The 27,979-nt window shown below is 47.1% G+C and overlaps 1 protein-coding gene across 2 annotated transcripts in view; it reads right to left on the bottom strand.

Annotated features, from left to right (window-relative positions):
* The window catches only part of vps52 (VPS52 subunit of GARP complex), a 78,175-nt gene that overhangs the window by 35,484 nt on the left and 14,712 nt on the right, over positions 1-27,979 (bottom strand). The window contains exons 4-12 of one of the 2 annotated variants that reach the window (XM_085975264.1): positions 19,176-19,250; position 18,148; positions 16,762-16,826; positions 13,098-13,273; positions 9,031-9,181; positions 7,789-7,889; positions 7,377-7,509; positions 7,031-7,088; positions 1,401-1,534 (exon numbers count right to left, since the gene is read on the bottom strand). In XM_085975264.1, the coding sequence (XP_085831390.1) occupies positions 1,401-1,534; positions 7,031-7,088; positions 7,377-7,509; positions 7,789-7,889; positions 9,031-9,181; positions 13,098-13,273; positions 16,762-16,826; position 18,148; positions 19,176-19,250 (894 nt within the window). The remainder of the gene's footprint in view (positions 1-1,400; positions 1,535-7,030; positions 7,089-7,376; positions 7,510-7,788; positions 7,890-9,030; positions 9,182-13,097; positions 13,274-16,761; positions 16,827-18,147; positions 18,149-19,175; positions 19,251-27,979) is intronic. The other variant, XM_085975263.1, reaches the window with a different exon arrangement.

Raw genomic sequence — 27,979 nt, 5'->3', positions numbered from 1 at the left:
AGGATGTCTTGCTGCAGTTGTACAGGGCCTTGGTGAGACCACACCTTGAGTATTGTGTGCAGTTTTGGTCGCCTTATCTGAGGAAGAATGCTCTTGCCATGGAGGGAGTGCAGCGAAGATTCACCAGACTGATACCTGGGATGGCAGGAATGACGTCTGCGGAGAGATTGGGACGATTGGGCTTATACTCGCTGGAGTTTAGAAGAATGAGAGGGGATCTTATTGAAACTTATAAAATTCTAACAGGACTAGACAGACTAGATGCAGGAAGGATGTTCCCGATGGCAGGTATGTCAGGAACCAAATACTGATTTCATTCAGTTCCTCCCTCTCATTAGACCCTATGTGCAAGGGATTGTCAGTGTTTGCAGCACCTCAATGCTGTCAAACACTGAAAAAAATCATGTCAAACAAAAATGAGCGTGTCCCCTTTAAGAAAACCAGCAGATGACGCGTTATCAACTGACTTCATCTGACACCGGCTTTCTCTTAATTGACTGGCAAGCCAGGGCGGGCTTAACAAGGCCAATTGACGCAAAATAGCATCTGTGCGTCAGACGTCACTGGGGGCAGGAAGGCAGCAGTCCCGCCCCCAACGCGCCTCTTCAGGTAACATGGATAGCATGGAGAAGCTGGGGTTGTTCTCCTTAGAGCAGAGAAGGTTGAGAGGTTTGATAGAGGTGTTCAAAATCATGAGGGGCCTAGACAGAGAGAAACTGTTCCCATTGGTGGAAGGGTTGAGAACCAGAGGACAGAGATTTAAGGTGATTGGCAGAAGAACCAAAGGCGACATGAGGAAAAACCTTTTTACGCCGCGAGTGGTTACGGTCTGGAATGAACTGCCTGAAAGGGTGGTGGGGGCAGATTCAATCATGGCTTTGAAAAGGGAGTTGGGTAAGTACCTGAAGGAAAAAATTTGCAGGGCTACGGGGAAAGGGCGGGGGAGTGGGACTAGCTGAAGTGCTCTTGCAGAGAGCCGGCACGGGCTCGACGGGCCGAATGGCCTCCTTCTGTGCTGTAACCATTCCATGATTCTGTAAACAGAGCAGGTGGAGCAGACAAGTTTGCGACATCAGGAAGATTCAATCAGAGCATGTCCGCATCACTTCCTCTGATCTGAAGTCGGTGCCTTCCAAGGTCTATAGAAAACATTCAGCCTCCATCAAAAGAGTCCCTCACTAATCCCCATTAAAAATTACATTTCATCAAATAATTGAAAGAGGGGGGTTGAATCCCTACAAAGTTCACATAAATCAGACAATGCAAAATAGGTGTTTGGGGATGGATCACAAAATGTTCTATTTCTGCAGGTATCAGCCCCAAATAAACTGGACACTTTTAGAATTCATCCCAAATTCCCCACTTCCGACGTGTAATGATCGCAGAGATCACATGCTTACCCGAGTGTCGTTCTTCTGTGCTGCATGAGGCACGATGATCGGTGCTTCCAGTTCCGCCGACGAGATCACGTTACCACGGTTCCCCAACGTAAAGATGGTGTTTCTGTTTTTCAACGATGGTTTGGAGAAAAAGCGTGGCGAGAGTCAAGGGCAGAAACAGTTGAGCCAGCTGCGCTCCGTTCACTTGCGAATTATCCGTGCAGCGATCAAAATAAGACGACGCAGGTGCTTGCGATTTGGTTTTTTAATCATTTATAGAAACATAGAAGATAGGAGGAGTAGGCCATTCGGCCCCTCGAGCCTGCTCCGCCATTCAATGCGATCATGGCTGATCATCCAAATTCAGTACCCTGTCCCTGCCTTCTCCCCATATCCCTTGATCCCTTTAGCCTTAAGAAATATATCTAACTCCTTCTTGAATATATTTAATGAATTGGCCTCTACTGCCTTCTGTGGTAGAGAATTCCACATGTTCACCACTCTCTGGGTGAAGAAATTCCTCATCTCAGTCCTAAATGGCTTACCCATTATCCTTAGTCTGTGACCCCTGGTTCTGGACTCCCCGACCATTGGGAACATCCTTCCTGCATCCAGTCTGTCCAGTCCTGTCAAAATTTTATAAGTTTCAATGAGATCCCCTTTCATTCTTTTAAACTCCAGCGAGTATAAGCCCAATCGACCCAATCTCTCCTCATACGTCATTCCTGCCATCCCAGGTATCAGCCTGGTGAATCTTCGCTGAACTCCCTCCATGGCAAGGACATCCTACCTCAGATAAGGCGACCAAAACTGCACACAATACTAAAGGTGTGGTCTCACCAAGGCCCTGTACAACTGCAGCAAGACATCCTTGTTCCTGTACTCAAACCCTCTCGCTACGAAGGCCAACATACCATTTGCCTTCTTAACCGCCTGCTGCACCTGCATGCTTACCTTCAGCGACTGGTGCACAAGGACACCCAGGTCTCGTTGCACTTCCCCTTCTCCAAATCTATTGCCATTCAGATAATAATCTGCCTTCCTGTTTTTGACACCAAAGTGGATAACCTCGCATTTATCCACGTTATGTTGCATCTGCCATGCTTCTGCCCAATCACCCAACCTGTCCAAATCATCCTGGAGTTTCTCGGCATCCTCCTCACAGCACACACGCCCACCCAGCTTTATGTCGTCTGCAAACTTGGAGATATTACATCTAGTTCCCTTGTCTAGATCATTAGTATATATTGTGAATAGCTGGGGTCCAAGGACCGATCCCTGTGGTACCCCACTAGTCACTGCCTGCCACTTGGAAAAAGACCCGTTTATTCCAACTCTTTGCTTCCTGTCTGCCAACCAGTTCTCTATCCAAGTCAATATCTTGCCCCCAATCCCATGTGCCTTAACTTTACACTCTAATCTCTTATGTGGGACCTTATCGAAAGCCTTTTGAAAGTCCAAATACACCACATCCACTGGTTCTCCCTTATCTATTTTAGCAGTTACATCCTCAAAAAATTCCAGTAGATTAGTCCAGCAGGATTTGCCTTTTGTGAATCCATGTTGACTTTGTCCGATCCTGTCACTGTTTTCCAAGTGCTCTGCTATTACATCTTTTATAATGGACTCTAGCATCGTCCCCACTACCGATGTCAGGCTTACCGGTCTGTAATTCCCCATTTTCTCTCTACCACCTTTTTTGAATAGTGGGGTAACATTAGCTACCCTCCAATCCATGGATACTGTTCCAGATTCCATCGAATGTTGGAAGATGATCAGCAATGCATCTACTATTTCTAGGGCCACTTCCTTAAGTACCCTAGGATGTAGATTATCAGGCTCTGGGGATTTATCGGCCTTCAATCCCGTCAATTTCCCTAACACCATTTCCCTACAAATACGGATTTCTTTCAGTTCCTCCCTTTCATCAGACCCTATGTTCCCCGACATCTCTGGGAGGTTATTTGTGTCCTCCTTTGTGAAGACAGAACCAAAGTATGTATTTAATTGGTCTGCCATTTCTTTGTTCCCCATTATAAATTCCCCATATTCTGACTGCAAGGGACCTACGCTTGACTTATGTTTCTTTTCAAACTTTCTGCATTCTACTTGCGCCTGGGCGAACACAATGCCCTGGACCATGAAGGCAATGCACGGAGTAGACTTTTCAACCCTTGCAGGTCACAGTGCCTCAGGTTGCCTCTTCAAGGGGCAGGCAAATCTCACCAGGCACAGTGGAAACGAGTGAGCCCATGTGGCTTAAAGAGATTCCTTTCTAGTAAAGAGTCAAGCTCACAACCATTTGTGTGGGCGCATCGTGAAAAACAATTTTTATTCAAAGAGGAAGCTTACTCTTCAGTTACTCCATAAGAAAATAAATTAAGTCACAGATTTAGATTTTTTTTCTAAAAAAGTTTACTTCTGATGATTTTTGTAGGCATGTTGAATATTTTTGTTAAGTAGTGGATGCTGCTGATATGGGAGTTCTGGAAGTGCGAACAGCAAGAGATAATTAATAACTTGGTTTTAACTGCATTTGTACACATCCAGGTGCTTTACACCAACTTTAACTTCTTCACCCCACATCCCAAATGGCTCATGAATTTTTGAACCCACAGATGAACAAAATTAGATGGGGATAGGTATGGATGTTAAAAGTTACTCCTAAATTCCTTGCAATAGCTTCCGCTTTAAAAGCAATGCAGGCGACGAGTCTCCCTCTTCACATGTAGTGATGCAGTGTATGCATACAAGTGCTTTCTTTCAGTATGGGTCTGTTACTCCCTTTCTCACCTGCACGGTCATGGGCCGATTAGCTATTCAATGTCATTATTCCTGTCCTGGCCAATATTTATCCCTCATCCAACATCACTAAAACAGATTATCTGGTCATTATCACAATGCTGTTTGTGGGAGCTTGCGGTTCGCAAATTAGCAGTCGCGTTTCCTACATTACAAAAGTGACTAGACTTCAAAAGTACTTAATTGGCTGTAAAGCACTTTTGGATGTCCTGTGGTCATGAAAGGCGCTATATAAATAAAAATTATTTATTTATTATTCATTAATTCCTGCAGTCTAGCCACTGTAAATATCCTTAAGCTGCCCTATTGCTTTAATTACAAAATACTGTAGTACGTTTAATACTATTTTATCTGCGCTCCTCTAATTCTGGCCTCTTGAGCATCCCTGATTTTAATCGCTCAACCATTGGTGGCCGTGCCTTCAGCTGCCGAGGCCCTAAGCTCTAGAATACCCTCCCTAAACACCTCCTCCTCTCGCTCTTCCTTTAACAAATGGCTAACAAAAGAAATTAAAGCTAATATTAAGTCAAAGGAGGAAGCTTATAAAGTTGCCAGAAAAAGCGGTCAGCCTGAGGATTGGGATCTTTTTAGAAATCAGCAAAGGGGGACCAAGAAATTGATAAAGAAAGGGAAAATGGAATATGAACACAAACTAGCGAAAAATATAAAAACGAATTGTAAAAGCTTCTATAGGTATGTGAAAAGGAAAAGACTGGCGAAGGTAAATGTAGGTCCTTTACAGTCAGAGACGGGAGAATTTATAATGGGGAATGAGGAAATGGCAGAGAAATTAAATAAATACTTTGGCCTAGAAATTCGGTGCGCCCAGGGTGCCGGAAGTACCGCCCCGGAAGGAGTCGCGAGCGCCCACCGGAAATTCAGTTTGAGCGCCCCAAATGGAAGCACGGCGCTGCGGTACTGCAGGCCTTCCTCCCCTTCTTAAAGGGGAGGGGCCTGCTGCAGTGCGATCAGAGATCGCGAGTGCCGGCAAAAGAGCCCGACACCAAGGAGAAGGGCCGGGATCTTGGGAGACAGCCGGCACAACGCGGGGGGGGGGGGGGGGGGGGGGGGGGGGTGGGTGGGAGGCCAGGGACGGCTGTGCGAAGAGGTGCCGCAGGTAGGCTCCCCTGAACCAGTCGCAAATTGCGACTGGCGTTACAGTGGGGGGCGCTACCAAATTTGGCGATCAGGGCGTAGCGCGGCGCTGCGCACACCGATGACGTCATCGGTGGCGGCGCAGTGCTACCGGCTAACGCCGCCATTAGCGCCCCGCTAAATTTCGCGGGAGGCGTGGCCAGTGGCACTAAAGCCACTAAGTGCCCTCTTTGGGTGCTAACTGGTGGTGCAGCCCACCGAATTTCTAGGCCTTTGTTTCTGTCTTCACGGAGGACACAAAAAACCTCCCAGAAATACGAAAAAATCAAGGGTGTGATGAGAATGAGGAACATAAAGAAATTATTATTAGTAAAAAAAACAGTAATAGCAAAATTAATGGGACTAAAAGTCGATAAATCTCAAGGACCGGATGACCTACATCCTAGGGTTTTGAAAGAGGTGGTTATAGGGATAGTGGACGCATTGGTTGTCATCTTCCAAAATTCTATAGATTCTGTAACGGTTCCTGCAGATTGGAGGATAGCAAATGTAACCCCGCTATTTAAGAAAGGAGGGAGAGAGAAAACAGGGAACTACAGACCTGTTAGCCTCACATCAGTAGTTGGGAAAATGCTGGAATCTATTATAAAGGATGCAATAACTGGGCACTTAGAAACTAATAGTAAGATTGGGCAGAGTCAACATGGATTTATGAAAGGGAAATGCTGTGTGACAAACCTATTGGAGTTCTTTGAGGATGTAACTAGTGGAGTAGACAAAGGGGAACTGGTAGACGTGGTGTATCTGGATTTTCAGAAGACCTTCGATAAGTTCCCACATAAGAGGTTGGTGAACAAAATTAGGGCACATGGAATTGGGGGGTAATATATTAGCATGGACTGAGAATTGGTTAACAGACAGAAAATAAAGAGTAGGGATAAACGGGTCTTTTTCAGGATGGCAGGCTGTGACTAGTGCAATGGAGGTTCACGAGATTGATTCCTGGGATGGCAGGACTGTCGTATGAGATGAGATTCAGTAAACTAGGCCTGTATTCTCTTGAATTCAGAAGAATGAGAGGGGATCTCATTGAAGCATACAAAATTATTACAGGGCTTGATAGGGTGGATGCTGGGAGAATGTTTCCCTTGGCTGGGGAGTCTAAAACCAGGGGCGTCTAAAACCAGGGGCCACAGCCTCAGGATAAAGGGTAGGCCATTCAGGACTGAGATGAGAAGAAATTTCTTCACACAGAGGGTGGTGAATCTTTGGAATTCTCTACCCCAGAGGGCTGTGGAGGCTCAGTCATTGGGTATATTCAAAACAGAAGTCGATAGATTTCTGACTAGTAAAGGCATCGAGGGATATGGTGATAGGGCCAGTGAATGGAGTTGAGGAAGAAGATCAGCCATGATCTCACTGAATGGCAGAGCAGACTCGAAGGGCCGAATGGCCTACTCCTGCTCCTATTTCTTATGTTCTTAAAGATGTTCCTTAAAACCTACCTCTTTGACCAAGCTTTGTCATCTGCCCTAATTTCTCCTTATGTGGCTCGGTGTCAAATTTTGTTTTATGACACTCCTGTGAAGCGCCTTGGGGTGTTTTACTACATTAAAGGCACTATTTAAATACAAGTTGTTGTTGTTGGTGTATACTTTATAGTGTATACTTTTTATGTTCTGTGAAGTATTGCAGACTTTTGTTAACTGCAAAATTACAACAATAAAAACAGTGTGTACTTTAGCAAAGGATATCTTTCTTTGCGGTGTCCTCAACGCCCATCAGATCATCTTTGTCAGCCACTTCTTCATACTAGAGTAGGATAGAACAAGATTAGCAGCACTTGATCAATATAAATTTATCCCAAATGGCTTTCCATCCAACATCACCACTCAGTTACAGCCTGATGGAGAATGCAAATAGTAGAGTGACCACATTCACATAGAAATATGGCCCTGCCCAACACCCACACCAACCCCCACCTTAGAAATAGGGTTTCTTAATGCTCCAAAGTCAACAATATTTTTCGTTCGGCAGGAGCAATTAAAAATAAATATGCGAGATGTGCTGATAGCAGATATAACGCAGCAAGTGTCTGACCTGCACTTTCATCAGTCTGCTGCTGTATGACTTGAAGTACGAGAAGTAGATTTTACTCATAGTGTCAACGTATTCATCCCGGATTTCCTTTGCTACGTGACGCTCATTCGCCATAAGAAACTGGTAGAAAAATCTGTAGTGTGACCAGAAAAGGCAATGACTGCAATTTGCAGAACAGAAGCAGGCAAACAGCAAGAGGGGGGTATTTTAACCTGGCCTGCCGGCCGGGAAACGAACAGGTTCGGTTTCAATGCCCAATTTTACTCTCCCTCGAAGTCAACGGCGAGTAAAATTGGACGGGGTGTAAAACGGGTGTCCAACCCGAACCCTCCCATTTCCCACCTGGTGAGTGAGCTTAGAATGACCCCTACTGAGAATATAGAACACAAAGTGCTGCGCATAAATCTCTGACCTGTATTTGAGCAGTGCATTCTGAGGAACCTGGTAGTTTGTCATTGGCTTCCGGAAAGAGTAGATCTTCTGGAGAATAAATTCCCGGATCTTTGAAACAGCCTGAACAAAATCATCAACATATTTAACCCTTTTCAGTACAGAATGCAGGCTCCATTTTGTTTTCAAATGCAGTCCTGTCCTGAACTGCTTGCTTCATCTGTATATATTCTTGATAAAATCATGACCATGCTGATTGACAACAAAAAATGGAGGAAGGAGAAAGAGATCATACACTCCAGATATGAATTTAGAGTTCATAGGTTTGGTATTGTGACATTTAGCCCCCCTGCCCTAGTCCAGGAATAGAGGCCAATTGTTAGCACCCATTGACTGCCCTGGTGGACAGCAGCTAATTTAGCACAGACTAGGGATCGAACCTCGGGCCTTCCACGGAGTACTAACCCACATAGTTCATTATCCAAGGAGCTAGACTGCAAGAAAGATAATTTTCTCCCCTCCCTCAGTCATCAGCCCCTTGCTTGGGTATGGTTCCATGATCAATCAACCTTGCTATACATTCTCTACGGATTTAATGTTTTTTCGATAATGGGAACAACCAAAACAGCACACAGCCCTCTAACTGTATCCTAACCATTGCCTTGCCATATTCTGTTAACCTACTATGTCCTCTTGAAGTCTTTTAACATTCTCCGTTGCTGTTTGCGAAACCCCCCCCCATTGTGTCACCGGTAAATTTCAATAACGTGCTGCCCTGGCAGAGAACTAAAGTGGGCCCAGCACTGATCCCTGGGGTACACCACTTCCAACCCATCTCCAATCCAAGCAACACCCGTTAACACTAACTCCTCGTTTCCTGTTCGCCAACCAATTTTCTAACCATACATTTCCTCTCATACCATATGTTTAAATATTTGTAAACCTCTGTTAACTTTGCCCCTTCCTAGTCCAGGGACTTGGACGTCAGTTGTAGACCCCAAACTGAGATCGACTAAAATGCTAGATTTTGTTTCACCTTAAAACTATTACCAATTTCCTCGCTGGTATTATGAATCTGCCCAACACTAGAAAGACAACCTGCTAATGAACACTCAGGAATTCTATATCTAATAGATCAAGGTGCAAGGAAAAGACGGCCATGAGAAGGCTGTGGTCTCAGAAGCAACTTGCAATCTTACTTCTCCAAATGCAAAATATTTATCAGTACAGTTTGCATCTAAGGATTAATCCTCAGTGTTTGTACCTTAATCTTGAGCCGGTCAAGGATGTCCTGTACATCTGAACAAGCCAAAGTCTCCTTAAAGGACTGCTCCTTCACGTAATTGATCTTGTTATTGAGTTCATGCAGCTGCTCCAGAAATTGCTGCTCGGTTACATGCGTATTCAGAATGATACTGAAATAGAACAGAGTGCGAGAATGTGAGGTACTGAAGGAAAATGGGGTGGGGCGGGTAAATCATGCTTGACTAATCTACTGGAATTTTTTGAGGATGTAACTGGTAAAATAGATAAAGGGAGAACCAGTGGATGTGGTGTATTTGGACTTTCAGAAGGCTTTCGATAAGGTCCCACATAAGAGATTAGCGTGCAAAATTAAGGCACATGGGATTGGGGGCAAGGTATTGACTTGGATAGAGAACTGGTTGGCGGACAGAAAGCAAAGAGTTGGAATAAACAGGTCGTTTTCCGAGTGGCAGGCAGTGACTAGTGGGGTACTGCAGGGATCGGTCCTAGGATCCCAGCTATTCACAATATATATTAATGATCTGGACGAGGGAATTGGATGTAATATCTCCAAATTTGCAGACGACACAAAGCTGGGTGGGAGGGTAAGTTGTGAGGAGGATGTCGTGAAACTCCAGTACGATTCGGACAGGTTGGGTGATTGGGCAGAAACATGGCAAATGCACTATAATGTGGATAAATGAGGTTATCCACTTTGGTGGCAAAAACAGGAAGGCAGATTATTATTTGAATGCACTTCCCCTTCTCCCAATCTATTGCCAAAGAGACCTGGGTGTTCATGTGCACCAGTCGCTGAAGGTAAGCATGCAGGTGCAGCAGGTGGTTAAGAAGGCAAATGGTATGTTGGCCTTCGTAGCAAGAGGGTTCGAGTACAGGAACAAGGATGTCTTGCTACAGTTGTACAGGGCCTTGGTGAGACCACACCTTGAGTATTGTGTGCAGTTTTGGTCGCCTTACCTGAGGAAGGACGTTCTTGCCATGGAAGGAGTGCAGCGAAGATTCACCAGGCTGATACCTGGGATGGCAGGAATGACGTATGAGGAGAGATTGTGTCGATTGGGCTTATACTCACTGGAGTTTAGAAGATTGAGAGGGGATCTCATCGAAACCTATAAAATTCTGTCAGGCCTGGACAGACTAGATGCAGGAAGGATGTTTCTGATGGCTGGGGAGTCCAGAACCAGGGGTCATAGTCTAAGGATAAGGGGTAAGCCATTTAGGACAGAAATGAGGAGGAATTTCTTCACCCAGAGAGTGGTGAACCTGTGGAATTCTCTGCCACAGAGGGCGGTGGAGGCCAGTTCATTAAATATATTCAAGAAAGAGTTGGATATATTTCTTAAGGCTAAAGGGATCAAGGGATATGGGGAGAAGGCAGGGACCGGGTACTGAATTTGGATGATCAGCCGCAAGGATCTGTCCTGGGACCCCAGCTGTTCACAATATATATAAATGATCTGGATCAGGGAATTGGATGCAATATTTCCAAATTCGCTGACGACACTAAACTAGGAGGAGGGGTGGGCTCTGATGAGGATGTCAGGAGGCTACAGTGCGATTTGGACAGGTTGGGGGAATGGGCAGATACGTGGCAGATGCACTATAATGTGGATAAATGCGAGGTTATCCACTTTGGGGGTAAAAACAGGAGGGTAGATTATTATCTAAATGGCAATAGATTGGGAGATGGGGAAGTGCAGAGGGACCTGGGTGTTCTTGTGCACCAGTCACTGAAGGAGAGCATGCAGGTGCAACAGGCGATCAAGAAGGCAAATGGTATGTTGGCCCTTCATATCAAGGGGGTTCGAGTATAGGAATAGGGATACCTTACTACAGCTGTACAAGGTGCTGGTGAGGACCGCATCTGGAGTATTGTGTACAGTTTTGGTCGCCCCATCTGCGGAAGGATGTTCTTGCCATGGAAAGAGTGCAACGGCGATTCACCAGGCTGATACCTGGAATGGCGGGAATGACCTACGAAGAGAGATTAAATAGTTTGGGCTTGTACTCACTGGAGTTTAGAAGATTGAGAGGGGATCTCATCGAAACATATAAAATTATGGCAGGCCTGGACAGGCTGAATTCAGAGAGAATGTTTCCAATGGCCGGGGAGCACAGACACCAGGGGCCACAGTCTAAAAATAGCGGGCAAATCATTTAAAACAGAGATGAGGAAGAATTTCTTCACTCAAAGAGTGGTGAGCCTGTGGAATTCCCTGCCACAGAGGGCTGTGAAGGCTAATTCAATAAATATTTTCAAGAGAGAATTGGATATATTTCTGAAGGCTAAGGGGATTAAGGGTTACGGAGAAAAGGCGGGGGACGGGGTACTGAACTGGTAAGATCAGCTATGATCTCAGACGAAGATCAGCCATGATCTCATTGAATGGCGGAGCAGGCTCGAAGGGCCGAATGGCCTACTCCTGTTCCTATCTCTATGTTTCTATGTTTCTATGAATGGCGGAGCAGGCTCGAAGGGCCGAATGGCCTGCTCCTGCTCCTATCTTCTATGTAATCTATGGAAGCAAGAAATTAACTGTTTCTCAGTGCTAAATCAATACCGTTACCGAACCAATCGTACTCAACATGACCCAAGGCCATTTTGGCCAACCTCCCTGTCACTTGTGGTCCTCGGCAGACCTGGAGCTCCAGGTTGACTGAACTGGGATTCAGTACTGTTCTCTCGTTTCTTATTTAGCAAGAGCAGCAAGGAAATCCTATTAGGAGCCAAGGCTAGCCTGAAGTGGACTGATGAAAAAAAAATTATTTAATTGAACCTTTGGTTCTATTTTTGCCTTCTTTCTTGGGGGGGCAGGGGGGGGGGGGAATGCCTGACTTCTACTCAGTGACTTCCTCAAGTGACATTATTGGCTGTCTGGGACCTGTAGACGCAAACCCGTGACCCATCACTCTGTGGTCAGCACTTTGAAGCATGCCCAAGAGATACTGGCCGGAATTTTGCCAGTCCTCAGAGTGCGGGATTGGAGGCGGGGCCGCTGTCAAAATCGCAAAGATTGACAGCAGCAGGAAACCCGCTGTCAACCCGCCTCCAATCAATCTTCCCAAGTTTCGGGTCCCCGATTTGCGCATGGACCCGACACCTAGCGGCGGGGAAAACGATTATAGCCACATCTTCTTAGGCATTCCCTCGGAACCGAGGATGACTTGCTTCCACATTAAAAATGAGTTTGTAGGTGACTGATGAGTCCAATGCGGGATCTACAGTTCTCTGTCACAGGTGGGGCAGACGGTGGTTGAAGGGGCGGGTGGGTGGGGTGCTTGGGTTGACGTGCGCTCCTTGCGCTTGCTCCCGGTGAAGAGACTCGAGGTATTCGGCGGCTTCCCGGATGCTTCTCCTCCACTTTGTGCGGTCTTGGGCCAGGGATTCCCAGGTGTCAGTGGGGATGTTGCACTTTTTCAAGGCGGCTTTGAGGGTGTCCTTGAAGTATTTAGAAACATAGAAGATAGGAGCAGGAGTAGGCCATTCGGCCCCTCGAGCCTGCTCCGCCATTCAATGCGATCATGACTGATCATCCAAGTTCAGTACCCGGTCCCTGCTTTCTCCCCATACCCCTTGATCCCCTTAGCCTTAAGAAATATATCCAACTCCTTCTTGAATATATTTAATGAATTGGCCTCTACTGCCTTCTGTGGTAGAGAATTCCACAGGTTCACCACTCTCTGGGTGAAGAAATTCCTCTCATTTCTGTCCTAAAAGGCCTACCCCTTATCCTTAGGCTGTGACCCCTGGTTCTGAATTCCCTGACCATCGGGAACATCCTCCCTGCATCTAGTCTGTCCAGTCCTGCCAGAATTTTATAAGTTTCAATGAGATCCCCTCTCATTCTTCTAAACTCCAGCGAGTACAAGTCCAATCGACCCAATCTCTCCTCATACGTCATTCCTGCCATCCCAGGTATCAGCCTGGTGAATCTTCGCTGAACTCCTTCCATGGCAAGAATAGGAGAGAGTGCTACCAATGAGCCAAGGCTGGCAAAGAAAGGAGAAGGATGAGAAATCCAAAAAATGATGTAAAGAGGGTAAAGAACACCAGGCAGGACTCACGTGATCATGGAGTTAGGCACGACAAGCTCATCCACCAGCTGACTCAGCTCACTGCGCACAGACTGGCGGTTCTTCAGCTTGATGTTCATGGCAATAGACTGTTCCTGCAGGGTTTGGATCTCAGAGCTGATGCTGCTGAGGTCGCACTGGAACGTACTCAGCATCTGCTCCATCCTCTGTGGGAAACGAGATACATTTCAGAATGACACGGAAGGAAATAATGGCTCAGAAATTCAAGTCGGGGGCTTCCTTTACCTTGTGCGCCGGCCGTTGAGCTGCGTGCCCCCGTGGAATTGCGATCCTGGGTCTGGTCCAGCTGCCGGCGCGCAGCGCTTGCGTATCCCAGGGCCGCAGTTAGTTCGAAGCATCCCCTGGGATCATGTGGGCCATGGGGAGCCAATCGGAGCAGGGAATGCTCCATTCATAAGTCTGACAGGAAGTGCTGTCAAACTTAGAAATACTACGGGCCCTTTCTTCTTACAAAACATCACTAAATCTTCAAATACATTTTTTAAAAACATCACATTTTTAAAATAAACTATAAATTAAATAACTATTTTAAACAATAATTTAAATTTTTGAAAAAATAATTTTATTTTCTAACGGGGCTAAAAATAAACTTACCTTTCTTTAAAGTATTTAAAAATAATAAACCTGTGGAAAAATGTTTTAATTTTAATTAATTCACCACTTGCCTTGTAAAAAGCAGGCCTTGCGACTGCTTTTTACATGTCTAACTTCTGGAGACTTTACCTTCCCGGAGAAACCTGCAAAAAAACCCGTAAGTTCAATGCGCACGCGCAGCCTCTCCCGCGCACGCGTTCGACCTCTGAACCCCTGCTTTCAGGGGGAACGGAAGTGCCAGTTTCCCGCGCTATGCGCAGTGCATGCAGGAAACCGGCACTTCCATTGGGCCTACGGGCGAGTACCCCGTGCGTACTCACCCGTGGAGACCCGAATTTCTGGGCCAATGCTGCAAAAGCGTGAATAGGAACAAAGGGTAAACCGCTTGTTAAAAAAACAGAAATTAAATGCAGACACTTCAAAATTCCACACAAAGCACTCACAATCGAGGAATAGAACTGAGGGCAGCTCCATAAAATGAGCACAGCAATTAAAGTCCTTGCGTATGAGGAAACCATCACTAGAAGGATTACACTAGTGAAACCTGTGCCCAGATTTTTTTTTAATAAATAGTATTATCTGCAAACTTGGGAAATGAAAGAGAGAAAAAAAAGTCAGATAGAAAGCAAACAAAAAAAATTGAACGCAGGATGTTGGAATTATAGAACAGTTAGATATAATTTACCAGCAACACAGACTGCAATTGTATTCGAGCTCCAAAAGAAGTTTGTTTTTTAAAATCACATTCTGTGGCTAAAGTTTTCTATGATCGGAACAATCTGTTACTTTTTTTTTTAATACGAGTTTTATGTCATGTAATATTGGCATGTAGCAGCAAAGTACAGCAATACAACCACATAAGGTAACTACTACCAATTGGAAGGCTTGAAGCAGCTTTTACACTGGGGTTTGCTTCGTCTGGATTCTGGGAGCTCAGTGCCTGTGTTTTTACACTGCTAAATGTGGCTCCATTATCCTAGCAGCAGAAGCATAGGCCCAGTTTTTTGAGGGACTATGATTCTGGTACCAGGATAAGTGATTTAAAGAAAGAACACGCTTTTATATAGCATCTTATCTGTCCTCTCGATATCCAGAAGCTCTTCATAACCAATTAATTATTTTTGAAGTGCAGTCACTATTATGTAGGTAAAAATAAATGCCTCAAATTAAAAATTCTTATCCTTGTGATCAAATCCCTCCATGGTCTGGCCCCTCCCTCCCTATCCTCCTCCAGCCTTACAACCCCTCCGAGAACTCTGTGCTCCTCCAATTCTTGCCTCCTGTGCATCCCCCTTTGGACAGGTTGGGTGATTGGGCAGATGCAGTATAATGTGGATAAATGCGAGGTTATTCACTTTGGTGGCAAAAACAGGAAGGCAGATTATTATCTGAATGGCAATAGATTGGGAGAAGGGGAAGTGCAACGAGACCTGGATGTCCTTGTGCACCAGTCGCTGAAGGTAAGCATGCAGGTGCAGCAGGCGAGTTAAGAAGGCAAATGGTATGTTGGCCTTCGTAGCGAGAGGGTTTGAGTACAGGAACAAGGATGTCTTGCTGCAGTTGTACAGGGCCTTGGTGAGACCCACACCTTGAGTATTGTGTGCAGTTTTGGTCGCCTTATCTGAGGTAGGATGTTCTTGCCATGGAGGGAGTGCAGCGAAGGTTCACCAGACTGAATACTGGGATGGCAGGAATGACGTATGAGGAGAGATTGGGTCGATTGGGCTTATAACTCGCTGGGAGTTTAGAAGAATGAGAGGGGATCTCATTGAAACTTATAAAATTCTAACAGGACTAGACAGACTAGATGCTGGAAGGATGTTCCCGATGGCGGGGGAGTCCAGAACCAGGGGTCACAGTCTAAGGATAAGGGGCAAGCCATTTAGGACAGAAATGAGGAGGAATTTCTTCACCCAGAGAGTGGTGAACCTGTGGAATTCTCTACCACAGAAGACAGTAGAGGCCAATTCATTAAATATATTCAAGAAGGAGTTAGATATATTTCTTAAGGCTAAAGGGATCAAGGGCTATGGGGAGAAGGCAGGGGACAGGGTACTGAATGTGGATGATCAGCCATGATCTCATTAAATGGCGGAGCAGGCTCGAGGGGCCGAATGGCCTACTCCTGCTCCTATCTTCTATGTTTCCCTTTGCCCCACCATTGGCTGCCACGCCTTCAGCTGTCTAGGCCCTAAACTCTGGAATAGAATTCCCTCTCTAAATCTCTCCGTCTCTTTCTAGTCCTTTAAGGCGCTCCTTAAAACCTACCTCCATAACCAAGCTTTTAGTCACCCGTTCTAAAATCTCCTTCTTTAGCTCAGTGTCAATTTTTTGTCTGATTTCTCTCCTGTGAAACACCTTGGGATGTTTTCCTACGTTAAAGGCGCGATATAAACTTAGTAATGTAAAATGGAAGGAGCCAGTTCACAAATGGTCTCCCAGAATCCAAACTAAGCAAGATACAGGGTAAAGAAAAAACAAAATCCATTGGTACCGAGACCATAAAATTTCCAGGTACATTTTCTGCCACTGTGTTCCTGGAACACACTGGAAACCGCTTTCACCCCCGCCCCCAAACATGGCTTTTTATCCATTCAATCCAAGCAATATAAAATTATGGGCTGGGGGGGGGGGGGGGGGGGGGGTGTGCAATTTCCAGATATGCATCCCTAATGCATGCAATTTCATTTATAGACCTTCGACTGGTAGTATTCCAATCATCTTCAAAATTCTGACTATTATAGAAAACAGAGGCATTAATGTAGATGCCTAAGCCAATGATGGTTTTAGTAGTTTAGAATATATAGTCTCGATAAGGTCAGACACAAAATAAAATGTTTTTTTTTTAAGCTGTATTAACTCTTTTCTAAACTCCACAGTATTATGCTAGCAAATTAGGATAGATTCTAGTTCTGTCATCTTGGCTCAGAAAGGCTATTGCAGTCTTCTAAAGGAGCTCCTGGTCATGAATAACTCATTGATTCCACGCGCAAGGGAGAAAGCAAAGTAAGAAATGTATCTGTACTCGGCATGTCCCTACCTCCAGGGTGTCACAGGCTGTGATCTGATTGTGAAGGCTGGCAATGTTCTGACTTTCCTTGATGTCTGACCATGGCTACTAGGAAAACAGTGTCAACACAGAACAACTTACCTCGAGACGCCTGTGGAGCTACAAATCTTTAACTGTGCAACGTTAAGGCGATACCACCAGTCTCTTAGAACGATCTCTCTATAGCACCACAGGTTTCAATCAAACGAGCGGATGTCTCTTGGCATTGCTTTTGGGTAGTCTGAAGCCTGGAGTACAGTTGCGATGCTTAGTTGCTAATCTGGCCTGTGTCCCCAAGGCTACTGCTCAAGTACTATCCATGGGTAATGTGGTCAAATAGGCAAATCTAGCTTTTCCTGCGTTTCATTTGTACGGTGCCCATCTCCTCAACTGTGACCTGTTGCTGCTTTACCAATATGAAATTTGAGATCATTAAATGCAAGTACAGGAAACTTTGTGCTATCCGGCACCGACGGGACCGAGTTGTCGCCGTCCCATCAAAACTGCCGGACAAACCAGCGCTAATGTTGAAACATACGGAGATTTTCAGCTCCGTGCGAATCAACAAACCCTGTTGCTTAGCAACAGCTTCAAAACAGTCGGCTGCAGCTTAAAAGCGTCTCTAGCTGAAGCTGTTGCTTAGCTACAGACCTTGCAGAGCCTGACTAGGAAAAAAAAAAGCAACAAGAAGTAAAAAAAACTTATAGGAAACGGCTCCTGAATTTTGCCCGGGTAGATAGAGCTTTCCGGACTTTTAACCTCCGGATAAACCAAAGTTTCCTGTATGATGCAAAATTTGCATATAGAAAACGAGTGACACCTGAAGTTTGATGCAGGACATATTAATACAGGAAACTCTTTATTATCCGGCACCAACGGGACCGGCGTGGTGCCGGTTTATCAAAAAGTCCGGATTACAGAGAGGTATAGTTCAAAAGGTACGAGAGCTCCGTACACAGCAACAAATCCAGGCTTCCCTGTTGCTTAGCAACAGGTGCAGGAACTCTGACCACAGACCAAGCGTCCCTGTTGCTAGCAACAAGTGCACGAACCCCAGTTACACGGCCACAGAACCAGGAACTGCCACTAATATGAAGTAAAACTTACCTGAACCTACTCCTGAATTATGCGGTTAACAGAGGTTTCCGGTTATTTAGGTGCCGGTTAAAAGAGAGTTTCCTGCATGATACATTTGTACAAATAGAAGGGGAAATTCCACGACGAACCACATGCACAAGGAGCATTGGCTGGAAATAGGACTACAACGCGCCACACTCAATTCTCTGACCCACTCTTCCTGGCATCTCCGCAGAACCTCACTGAAAATACACATCTATAAATGTGCATTATAACTTCCTGCTGTAAAGGCAGTGCAACACTAAAAGGTTTACCTTCACGTTCTTTTAGCTAACCACCCACCAGGCATCGCCTTCTGTACACGCGCGGCGAGCAGATTATCCAGCGTGTGCAGCCAGTAGCCGTCTTCCCTGGGTGAGCAGCTCCACATGGGCACCCACACCAGTCTGAAGTTGTGACCCATTCCTCCATCCCCAATTTAAATATACTCGGCCATTTCAGCACACAACCTATTCCTCCCCTTCTAGTGGTCCCAGCAGAGCAGCCAATGGGAACAGCAGATCCAAAGAGGGTAAATCATCCCATCGACAAAACAAAATAATGTTGAATTCTTTATTATGATACACAGGAAACTCTTGTTTAAACGGCACCTAAATATCCGGAATTCTCTATTAACCGGCATATTCATACTCCGAAAACAACACCTCAATAACCGGAAATGTTTGCCGAGTCCGAGTTTCCCGCGGTGGCCAAGTTAGTCAGTGGGGTGGTAGTTCTCCAAACTGCCACAACTCGGCTTCTTGGCGCTGTCGGAAGTACGAACACCTCAATAACAGGAGTCTGACTCTCCCAGCGCTGTATACAGTCGTTTACTCTATAAGTTTTGTTTTACTGTTAAGTAATTAAAGAGTATGGATTACCCTCAACTGGCAGCACGTGACTTAATCAAGCATCTCTGCACCATCCATTTAACACAACATTTCGTAGGTGAGTATACCCAATTACTGTATACTGCACATTTCTTGATTTTTTTTATTTTTCTTTGTTAAAATAGCCTCGGTAGATAACCATCTCCGTTCATCCGGAATCTTTTAATCACAACGGCACACATCCCGGTCCCGTCGGGTGCCGGATACCAAAGAGTTTCCTGTATAAATAAAACTATTTAATGGATGTTGACGGGGCAAATTAAACAAAATTCCCTGGAATCTCTCTTACCCAATTATAGAGGTTTGTACCGATGGCAGGTGTTAGCGGGGGGGGGCGGGGGGGGGGGGTGGAGGAGGCAGGGTTGAAGGTGTGGAGTTACTTTCTTATTGAAAGGATACTGTCCTTAATGAGAGATGTTCGATGTGCTGCAACTCCGTCTCAACTGTTTGGAGTATATGCCTCAGATCCACACCCTGCGGAGAAAGAGTTTCTAAAATCAAATCTCCACTGTTGCGAAATTACTGAAAATTAAAGTCCTTCCCTGTAGTTATAAAATACAGGAAACTTTGTGATATCCGGCATCGACGGGACAGGCGTGTTGCCGATCTATCAAAACTGCCGGACATACAAAGTTAATGTTGAAGCTTACGGAAGGTTTTCATCTCGTATCTGACAACAAACACTGTTGCTTAGCAAACAGTCTCTAAAGATACGGCTGCAGCTTGCAAGCGTCTAGCAGAAGCTGTTGCTATAGCTACAGAGCCTTGCAGTGCCTGACTGGGAAAAATAAAACGAACGAGAGCTAAAAAAAACTTATAGAAAATGGCTCCTTGATTTTTGCCGTTAGTATCGAGTATTCTCGGACGTAAAACCTCCGGATAAACCAAGTTTCCTGTAAGAGTTTTTGCCCAAGTGGCAATGCTCCGTACAACCACTTGGAGTTAATAACCCTAGTTATAATAAACGTTTGTCTCAAATAGCACTGCTGAAATCTCTATTTAAAACAGTGGAATCCAGATCCAGCAGGCCGCACCTGACTGCTGGCTTACAGCCAGACCTCTGGATGCAACACTGTCTCTTTCTCAAAACTAACTTTATGGATCCTGATTGGCTGTTGTTAAACAGCTGAGGTCAGTTGGGAATATGGCCACACCACAGTAAAGCACTACATTTGTGCTGTTTTCCATGTCGGACATTCCATAACGGCTATGCACCAAAACAGAAGTAGAAGCTTGGATCTGGTCAGCTCCTCCTGCTCTCTCCCACTCCCAGCAGAGTAATAATTATAGAATATTAAGTAAAGCATGAAATCTGGAAAAACTCAGCAGGCCCAGGCTAACATCCGTTGAGAGGAGAAATAGAGTCAACGTTTCAGGTCGCAAACCCTTTGTCAAGACTGAAAAAGCACAGGAAATGAAACAAATTAAAAGGCCAGTGTGGGGGCTGGGAGAGAACAAAAGAGAAGCGAAGAGACATTAAGAGGTATTCAAAACCAGACGAGATGGTGATAGGACTAGTGGAGAGACAAAAGACGGCTCTAGATTAGGTGTGAAATGTGCTGGCAGAATGGGAGACAGCGGCCATGTGGGAGAGAAAAATCTTCCGATTAGGCACTTTACAGCCTTCCGGACTCAGTATCGAGTTCAACAATTTCAGATCATAACCTCGGCCCCCCATTACATTTTTACTTATATTTTTTATCCACACCTTTGTTTTGGCCCTCCCCTCCTTTTTTTCTCTCCCACATGACCGCTGTCTCCCAAACTGGCACCTTCCTGTGCAAGCGCAGGAGATGTAACACCTGCCCCTATACCTCCCCCCTTCCCACTGTCCAGGGCCCCAAACACCCCTTCCAGGTGAAACAGCGATTTACTTGTACTTCTTGCAATCTAGTATACTGTATTCGCTGCTCACGATGCGGTCTCCTCTACATTGCGAAGACCAAACGCAGATTGGGTGACCGCTTTGCGGAACACCTCCGTTCAGTCCGTAAGGGTGACCCCGAGCTTCCGGTCGCCTGTCATTTTAATTCACCGCCCCATTCCCACTCCGACCTCACTGTCCTTGGCCTCTTGCATTGTTCCACGGAAGCTCAACGTAAACTCGAGGAACAGCACCTCATCTTCCGATTAGGCACTTTGCAGCCTTCCGGACTCAATATCGAGTTCAACAATTTCAGATCATAACCTCGGCCCCTATTAAATTTTTACTTATATTTTTTTCCACCCTTTGTTTTGGGTCTTCCTTTCCCCCCCCCCTTTCCTTTTTTCTCTCTCTCCTACACGGCAGCTGTCTCTCGTCCTGCCAGTACACTTCACACCTAATCTAGAGCCGTCTTTTGTCTCCACTGTCCTGTTACCATCTCGTCTGGTTTTGAATACCTCTTAATGTCTCTTTACTTCTTTTGTTCTATCGCAGCCCTGCCTTCGATCTATTTTATTTCCTTTCCAGTTTTGAAAAAGGGTTTCGACCCGAAACATTGACTATTTTCTCTCCACGGATGTTGCCTGGCCTGCTGAGTTTTTCCAGCATTTTCTGTTGTTATTTCGGATTTCCAGCATCTGCAGTATTTTGCTATCATCATATATATATATTAAAGCGTTCGGGGCAACCTTGCCTCTCTCTACACAACCTGCTGGCACAGCACTTTCGTGCACTAATTCGTTAACTCACACTGTTACAATGAACCGGTTGGTGGCCAGAATTCTCAGACAGATGGACCTGCATTGAGAATGTGCCAAGTGGAGGTGGGGTGGAGGGAAAGCAAGGTATTTCACCACAGGGAGGGTAGAGAAAAAAAAAGTGTGAAAGAAAAATATGTAGCTATAGGGGAACGGTAATGTCACTAGGCTAGTAATCCAGAGGCCTGGGAATTTAAATTCAGTTAAATAAATCTGGAATAATTACTAGTGTCATGAAACTTGAACATATTAGCATCGAGAGGGAGGAGGTACTAGCGATTTCAGCAGGCTTAAAAGTGGATAAATCCTCAGGCCCGGACGAGATGTATCCCAGGCTGCTGTGCGAGGCAAGGGAGGAGATTGCAGGGTTGATGCGCCATCAATTACTCAAAAGACTGAAGTTGAGCGAGTAACAATCAGGCTTTTATTAACTAAAGAATGAAGGTCTTGTCTCGAGTGGTCGACCCGTCCAGAATACTAAGGGACTGGGAGGTAGTCACTTATATACCTGGAATAGTGGGAGGAGTCAGCCGAGGCATGTCCAGACCTGTACCTAGTGGAATACACATACAGACACAGACAGGTATGACAGTGGTTTACCACATTCACCCCTTGTTTAAAAATGAGTCCGGCGGGGTGAAGTGTATTTAAAAGTTCGTGTATTGGAGTCTCTCCGGAGGTCTTGTCTGCCGCTGTGATCGACGTGGCGACGGCAGGGGTGGTGGAGCTTCCGGCGTCGCGTCCCGTGTAGGCTGGGGCCCTGGAGTGTAGTCCTCGTGGGTGACGGTCCAAGGCGAGCCGGCTGCTGGGGTTGGATATCGGGTCGTTGGGGGGGGGGGGTGGTAATGGGTAGTGGGTTACAGCGGTCCCCGAGGGTGCGAGGTCTCGTATGGAGACTGTGTCCTCCCGCCCGTCCGGGTACGCAATGTAAGCGTACTGGGGGTTGGCGTGGAGGAGGTCGACCCTCTCGACCAGGGGGTCCGTTTTATTGGCCCTCACGTGTCTTCTCAGTAGTACCGGCCCTGGGGACGTCAGCCATGGCGGTAACGATGTCCCCGATGTGGACTTCCTTGGGAAGACAAACATTTTCTCGTGAGGGGTGGCATTGGTGGCAGTGCAGAGAAGTGACCGAATCGAGTGGAGCGCATCGGGGAGCACCTCCTGCCAGCGGGAGGTCGGAAGGCCCCTAGACTTTAAGGCTAGTAGGGCAGCCTTCCAAACAGTTGCATTCTCTCTTTCCACCTGTCCGTTCCCCCGGGGGTTGTAACTGGTGGTCCTGCTTGTGGCTATACCCCTAGCGAGCAGGTACTGGCGGAGTTCGTCGCTCATAAACGATGAGCCCCGGTCGCTATGGATATAGCTGGGGAAACCGAACAGGGTGAAGAGGCTGTTCAGACATTTAATGACCGTGGCACTGGTCATGTCCGGGCAGGGGATAGCGAACGGGAACCGGGAGTACTCGTCAATGATGTTGAGGAAGTACACATTGCGGTCGGAGGAGGGGAGAGGCCCTTTAAAATCGACGCTCAGGCGTTCGAAAGGGCGAGTGGCTTTTATCAGGTGGGCTCTGTCTGGTCTATAAAAGTGCGGTTTGCACTCAGCGCAGACTTGGCAGTTCTTGGTCATGGTCCTGACCTCCTCAATGGAGTAAGGCAGGTTGCGGGCCTTGATGAAGTGGAAGAACCTGGTGACCCCCGGGTGGCAGAGGTCATTGTGGAGGGCCCTCAGCCTATCGATCTGCGCGCTGGCGCAGGTGCCACGCGATAGGGCATCTGGGGGTGGGACTCTGAGTGTGGAGAGGTTGCATCTAGTGCGCGGCGGGCAATTTGGAGGCTGCTGGCTGCGGACTGTGAGTGGGGGGAGGGGTTGGCGGTCTGCTGCATCCCGGCTGGTGTCCAAGATGGCGGCGCCCATGATTCCCATGTGGCTGGAGTCGTCCAAGATGGCTGCTGCTGCGGTGGTTCGCACATGGCTGGGGAGGCCCAAGATGGCGGCTCGCACGGCCCACACGCGGCGCTGCTGGCGTTCGGGGTGGCTTTGGCCTTGCAGACGCTGGCGTAGTGTCCCTTTTTCCCGCAGCCCGAGCAGGTTGCATTCTTCGCCGGGCAGCGCGCTCTGGGGTGTTTGGCCTGGCCACAGAAGTAGCATTTCTGGCCTTGGGATACTGCTGTCTGGCTTTGGGACACTGCTGCGGTAGTTGGGCCGTTGTTGGGCTGTGGCTGGGGTGGCACGGTGCTATGGGGCTGTCCTACCGTGTCCCAGGTTGTCGTTCCCCGCGGCGTCCACGGTGCAGAGGAGTAGGCATCCATGCCCCGGAAGGCTGCGTCCAGCGTTAGTGCGATGTCAGAGGCTTTGTCGAGGGTGAGGTCACTCTGCTCCAGCAGTCGCTGTCGGGTGTAGTTGGACCTGTGGCCCGCTACGAAGGCATCCCGGATCAGTTCCTCCGTGTACTTAGTGGGCGTTACCGCCTTACACCCACAGGCCCGGCCAAGCACGGACAGTGCTTGGAGGTATTCCTCAGTCGATTCCCCAGGTTGTTGCTTGCGACTCCCCAGAAGGTGCCTAGCATATACTTCGTTCACAGGGCGCGTGTACTGGGTCTTGAGGAGCTGGAGGGCGGCTGTGTACGAGGTCGCGTCCCGGATGACTGAGTACACTCGGTGGTTCACCTTGGAGAACAGGACAGACAGTTTGTCCGCATCCGTTTCGACCGCAGTGGAGGCAGTCAGGAATGTCTCGAAGCACGTGAGCCAGTGAGCAAACTTGGTGGAAGCGTCCGCTTCCCGACTGTCCAGGTCCAGGCATGCTGGTGTGAGGATCTTCTCCATTATAAAAAATTTAGTTAATAAAATTGATGCGCCATCAATTACTCAAAAGACTGAAGTTGAGCGAGTAACAATCAGGCTTTTATTAACTAAAGAATGAAGGTCTTGTCTCGAGTGGTCGACCCGTCCAGAATACTAAGGGACTGGGAGGTAGTCACTTATATACCTGGAATAGTGGGAGGAGTCAGCCGAGGCATGTCCAGACCTGTACCTAGTGGAATACACATACAGACACAGACAGGTATGACAGTGGTTTACCACAAGGGGCTCTGACACAAATTTTCAGAACCTCTCTGGCCACAGGGGATGTGCCAGAGGACTGGAGAACAGCTAATGCAGTACCATTATTCAAGAAGGGTAGTAGGGATAAACCAGGGAATTACAGGCCAGTGAGCCTAACATCAGTGGTGGGGAAATTATTGGAAAAAATTCTGAGGGACAGAATTAGTCTCCACTTGGAGAGGCAAGGATTAATCAGGGATAGTCAGCATGGCTTTGTCAGGGGGAAATCATGTCTGACCAATTTGATTGAATTTTGAGGGGGTGACTAGGTGTGTGGATGAGGGTAACGCAGTGGATGTGGTTTACATGGATTTCAGTAAGGCTTTCGATAAAGTCCCGCATAGGAGACTGGTCAAGAAGGGAAGAGCCCATGGGATCCAGGGTGCCTTGGCACGTTGGATCCAAAACTGGCTTAGTGGCAGGAGGCAGAGGGTGATGGTGGAAGGTTGTTTTTGTGACTGGAAGCCTGTGTCCAGTGGGGTACCGCAGGGATCGGTACTGGGTCCCTTGCTTTTTGTGGTCTACATTAATGATTTGGATGTGAATGTAAAAGGTATGATCAGTAAGTTCGCAGATGACATGAAAATTGGTGGGGTGGTAAATAGCGAGGAGGGTAGCCTCAGGCTATAGGACAATATAGATGGGTTGGTCAGATGGGCGGAACAGTGGCAAATGGAATTTAACCCTGAAAAGTGTGAGGTGATGCATTTTGGACGGACTAACAAGGCAAGGGAATATACAATGAATGGTAAGACCCTAGGAAAGACAGAGAATCAGGGAGACCTTGGTGTGCATGTACATAGATCCCTGAAGGCAGCAGAACAGGTGGATAAGGTGGTTAAGAAGGCATATGGGATACTTATATTCTATGCCTCGGCTAATGAAGGCAAGAGCAGGGAGGTTATGATGGAGCTGTACAAAACGCTAGTTAGGCCACAGCTGGAATAGTGTGTGCAGTTCTGGTCGCCACACTATAGGAAGGATGTGATTGCTTTGGAGAGGGTGCAGAGGAGATTCACCAGGATGTTACCTGGGCTGGAGCGCTTCAGCTATGAAGAAAGACTGGACAAGCTGGGGTTGTTTTCCTTGGAGCAGAGAAGGCTGAGGGGGGACCTGATTGAGGTATACAAAATTATGAGGGGCGTAGATAGGGTAGATAGAAAGGAACTTTTCCCCTTAGTAGAGGGGTCAATAACAAGGGGGCATAGATTCAAGGTGAGGGGCAGGAGGTTTAGAGGGGATTTGAGGAAAAACTTTTTCACCCAGAGGGTGGTTGGAATCTGGAACTCACTGCCTGAAAGGGTGGTAGAGGCAGGAACCCTCACAACATTCAAGAAGCATTTAGATGAGCACTTGAAACGCTATAGCATACAAGGCTACGGACCAAGTGCTGGAAAATGGGATTAGAATAGACGGGGCTTGATGGCCGGCGCGGACACGATGGGCCGAAGGGCCTCTTTCTGTGCTGTATAACTCTATGAAACTATCGGATTGTTGTAAAAACCCATCTGGTTCACTAATGTCCTTTAGGGAAGGAAACCTGCTGGTCTGGGCCTATATGTGACTCCAGACCCACAGCAATGTGATTGACTCTTAACTGCCCTCTGAAATGGCCTAGCGAGCCACTCAGTTGTAACAAACCTCTATGAAAAACAATAAAAAGAATGAAACCGGACGGACCACCCGGCATCGACCTTGGAACTGGCCCTGGACATGGAAACGGCACACCCAGCCCAGTCGATCCTGCAAAGTCCTCCTCACCAAAATTGGGAGAGCTGTCCCACAGCCTGACAGTCATACTTACAGAATCATACCTTTCAGCCAGACTCCTCCATCATCATGTGAGCCATCCCTGGGTATGTACCGTCCCACCGGCTGGACAGACCCACCAGGGGTGGCGGCACAGTGGTATACAGTTGGGAAGGAGTGGCCCTGGGAGTCCTCAACATTGACTCCGGACCACATGAAGTCTCATGGCTTCAGGTCAAGCATGGGCGAGGAAACCTCCTGCTGATTACCACCTACCGGCCTCCCTCAGCTGATGAATCAGTACTCCTCCATGTTGAACACCACTTGGAAGAAGCACTGAGAGTAGCAAGGGCACAGAATGTACTCTGGGTGGGGGACTTCAATGTCCGTCACCAAGAGTGGCTCGGTAGCGCCACTACTGACCGAGTTGGTTGGGTTCTGAAGGACATAACTGCAAGTCTGGGCCTGCAACAGGTGGTGAGAGAACCAACACGAGGGAAAAACCTACTTGACCTCGTCCTCAACAAACTACCTGTCGCAGATGCATCTGTCCATGACAGTATTGGTAGCAGTGACCACCACACAGTCATTGTGGAGACGAAATCCCGTCTTCACACGGAGGACACCCTCCATCGTGTTGTGTGGCACTACCACCGTGCTAAATGGGATAGATTCAGAACAGATCTAACAACTCAAATCTGGGCATCTATGAGGCGCTGTGGGCCATCAGCAGCAGCAGAATGTATTCCACCAGAATCTGTAACCTCATGGCCCGGCATATCCCTCACTCTACCATCAAGCCATGGGACCAACCCTGGTTCAATAAGGAGTGTAGAACAGCATGCCAGGTGCAGCACCAGGCGTACCTAAAAATGAGGTGCCAACCTGGGGAAGCGGCAACACAGGACTACATGCATGCTAAAAAGCAGAAGCAGCATGCTATAGACAGAGCTAAGCGATCCCACAATCAACAAATCAGATCAAAGCTCTGCAGTCCTGCCACATCCAGTCACGAATGGTGGTGGACCATTAAACAATTAACGGGAGGAGGAAGCGGCTCCATGAATATCCCCATCCTCAATGATGGTGGAGCCTAGCATGCGAGTGCAAAAGACAAGGCTGAAGCGTTTGCAACCATCTTCAGCCAGAAGTGCTGAGTGGATGATCCATATCGGCCTACTCCTGAGGTCCCCACCATCACAGAAGCCAGTCTTCAGCCAATTCGATTCACTCCATGTGATATCAAGAAACGGCTGAGCGCACTGGATACAGCAAAGGCTATGGGCCCCGACAACATCCCGGCTATCGTGCTGAAGACTTGTGCACCAGAACTAGCCGCGCCTCTAGCCAAGCTGTTCCAGTACAGCTACAACACTGGCATCTATCCGACAATGTGGAAAACTGCCCAGGTATGTCCTGTCCACAAAAAGCAGGACAAATCCAATCCGGCCAATTACCGCCCCATCAGTCTACTCTCAATCATCAGCAAAGTGATGGAAGGTGTAATCGACAGTGCTATCAAGCTGCACTTACTCACCAATAACCTGCTCACTGATGCCCAGTTTGGGTTCCGCCAAGACCACTTGGCTCCCGACCTCATTACAGCCTTGCTCCAAACATGGACAAAGGAGCTGAATTCCAGAGGTGAGGCGAGAGTGATTGCCC

Source organism: Somniosus microcephalus, unplaced genomic scaffold (genome assembly GCF_052327205.1).
Source record: "Somniosus microcephalus isolate GS21.2 unplaced genomic scaffold, FLI_Smic_1.0 unresolved_chr1, whole genome shotgun sequence".
Lineage (NCBI taxonomy): Eukaryota > Metazoa > Chordata > Chondrichthyes > Squaliformes > Somniosidae > Somniosus > Somniosus microcephalus.
This window is presented reverse-complemented; position numbering and strand designations above follow the sequence as displayed.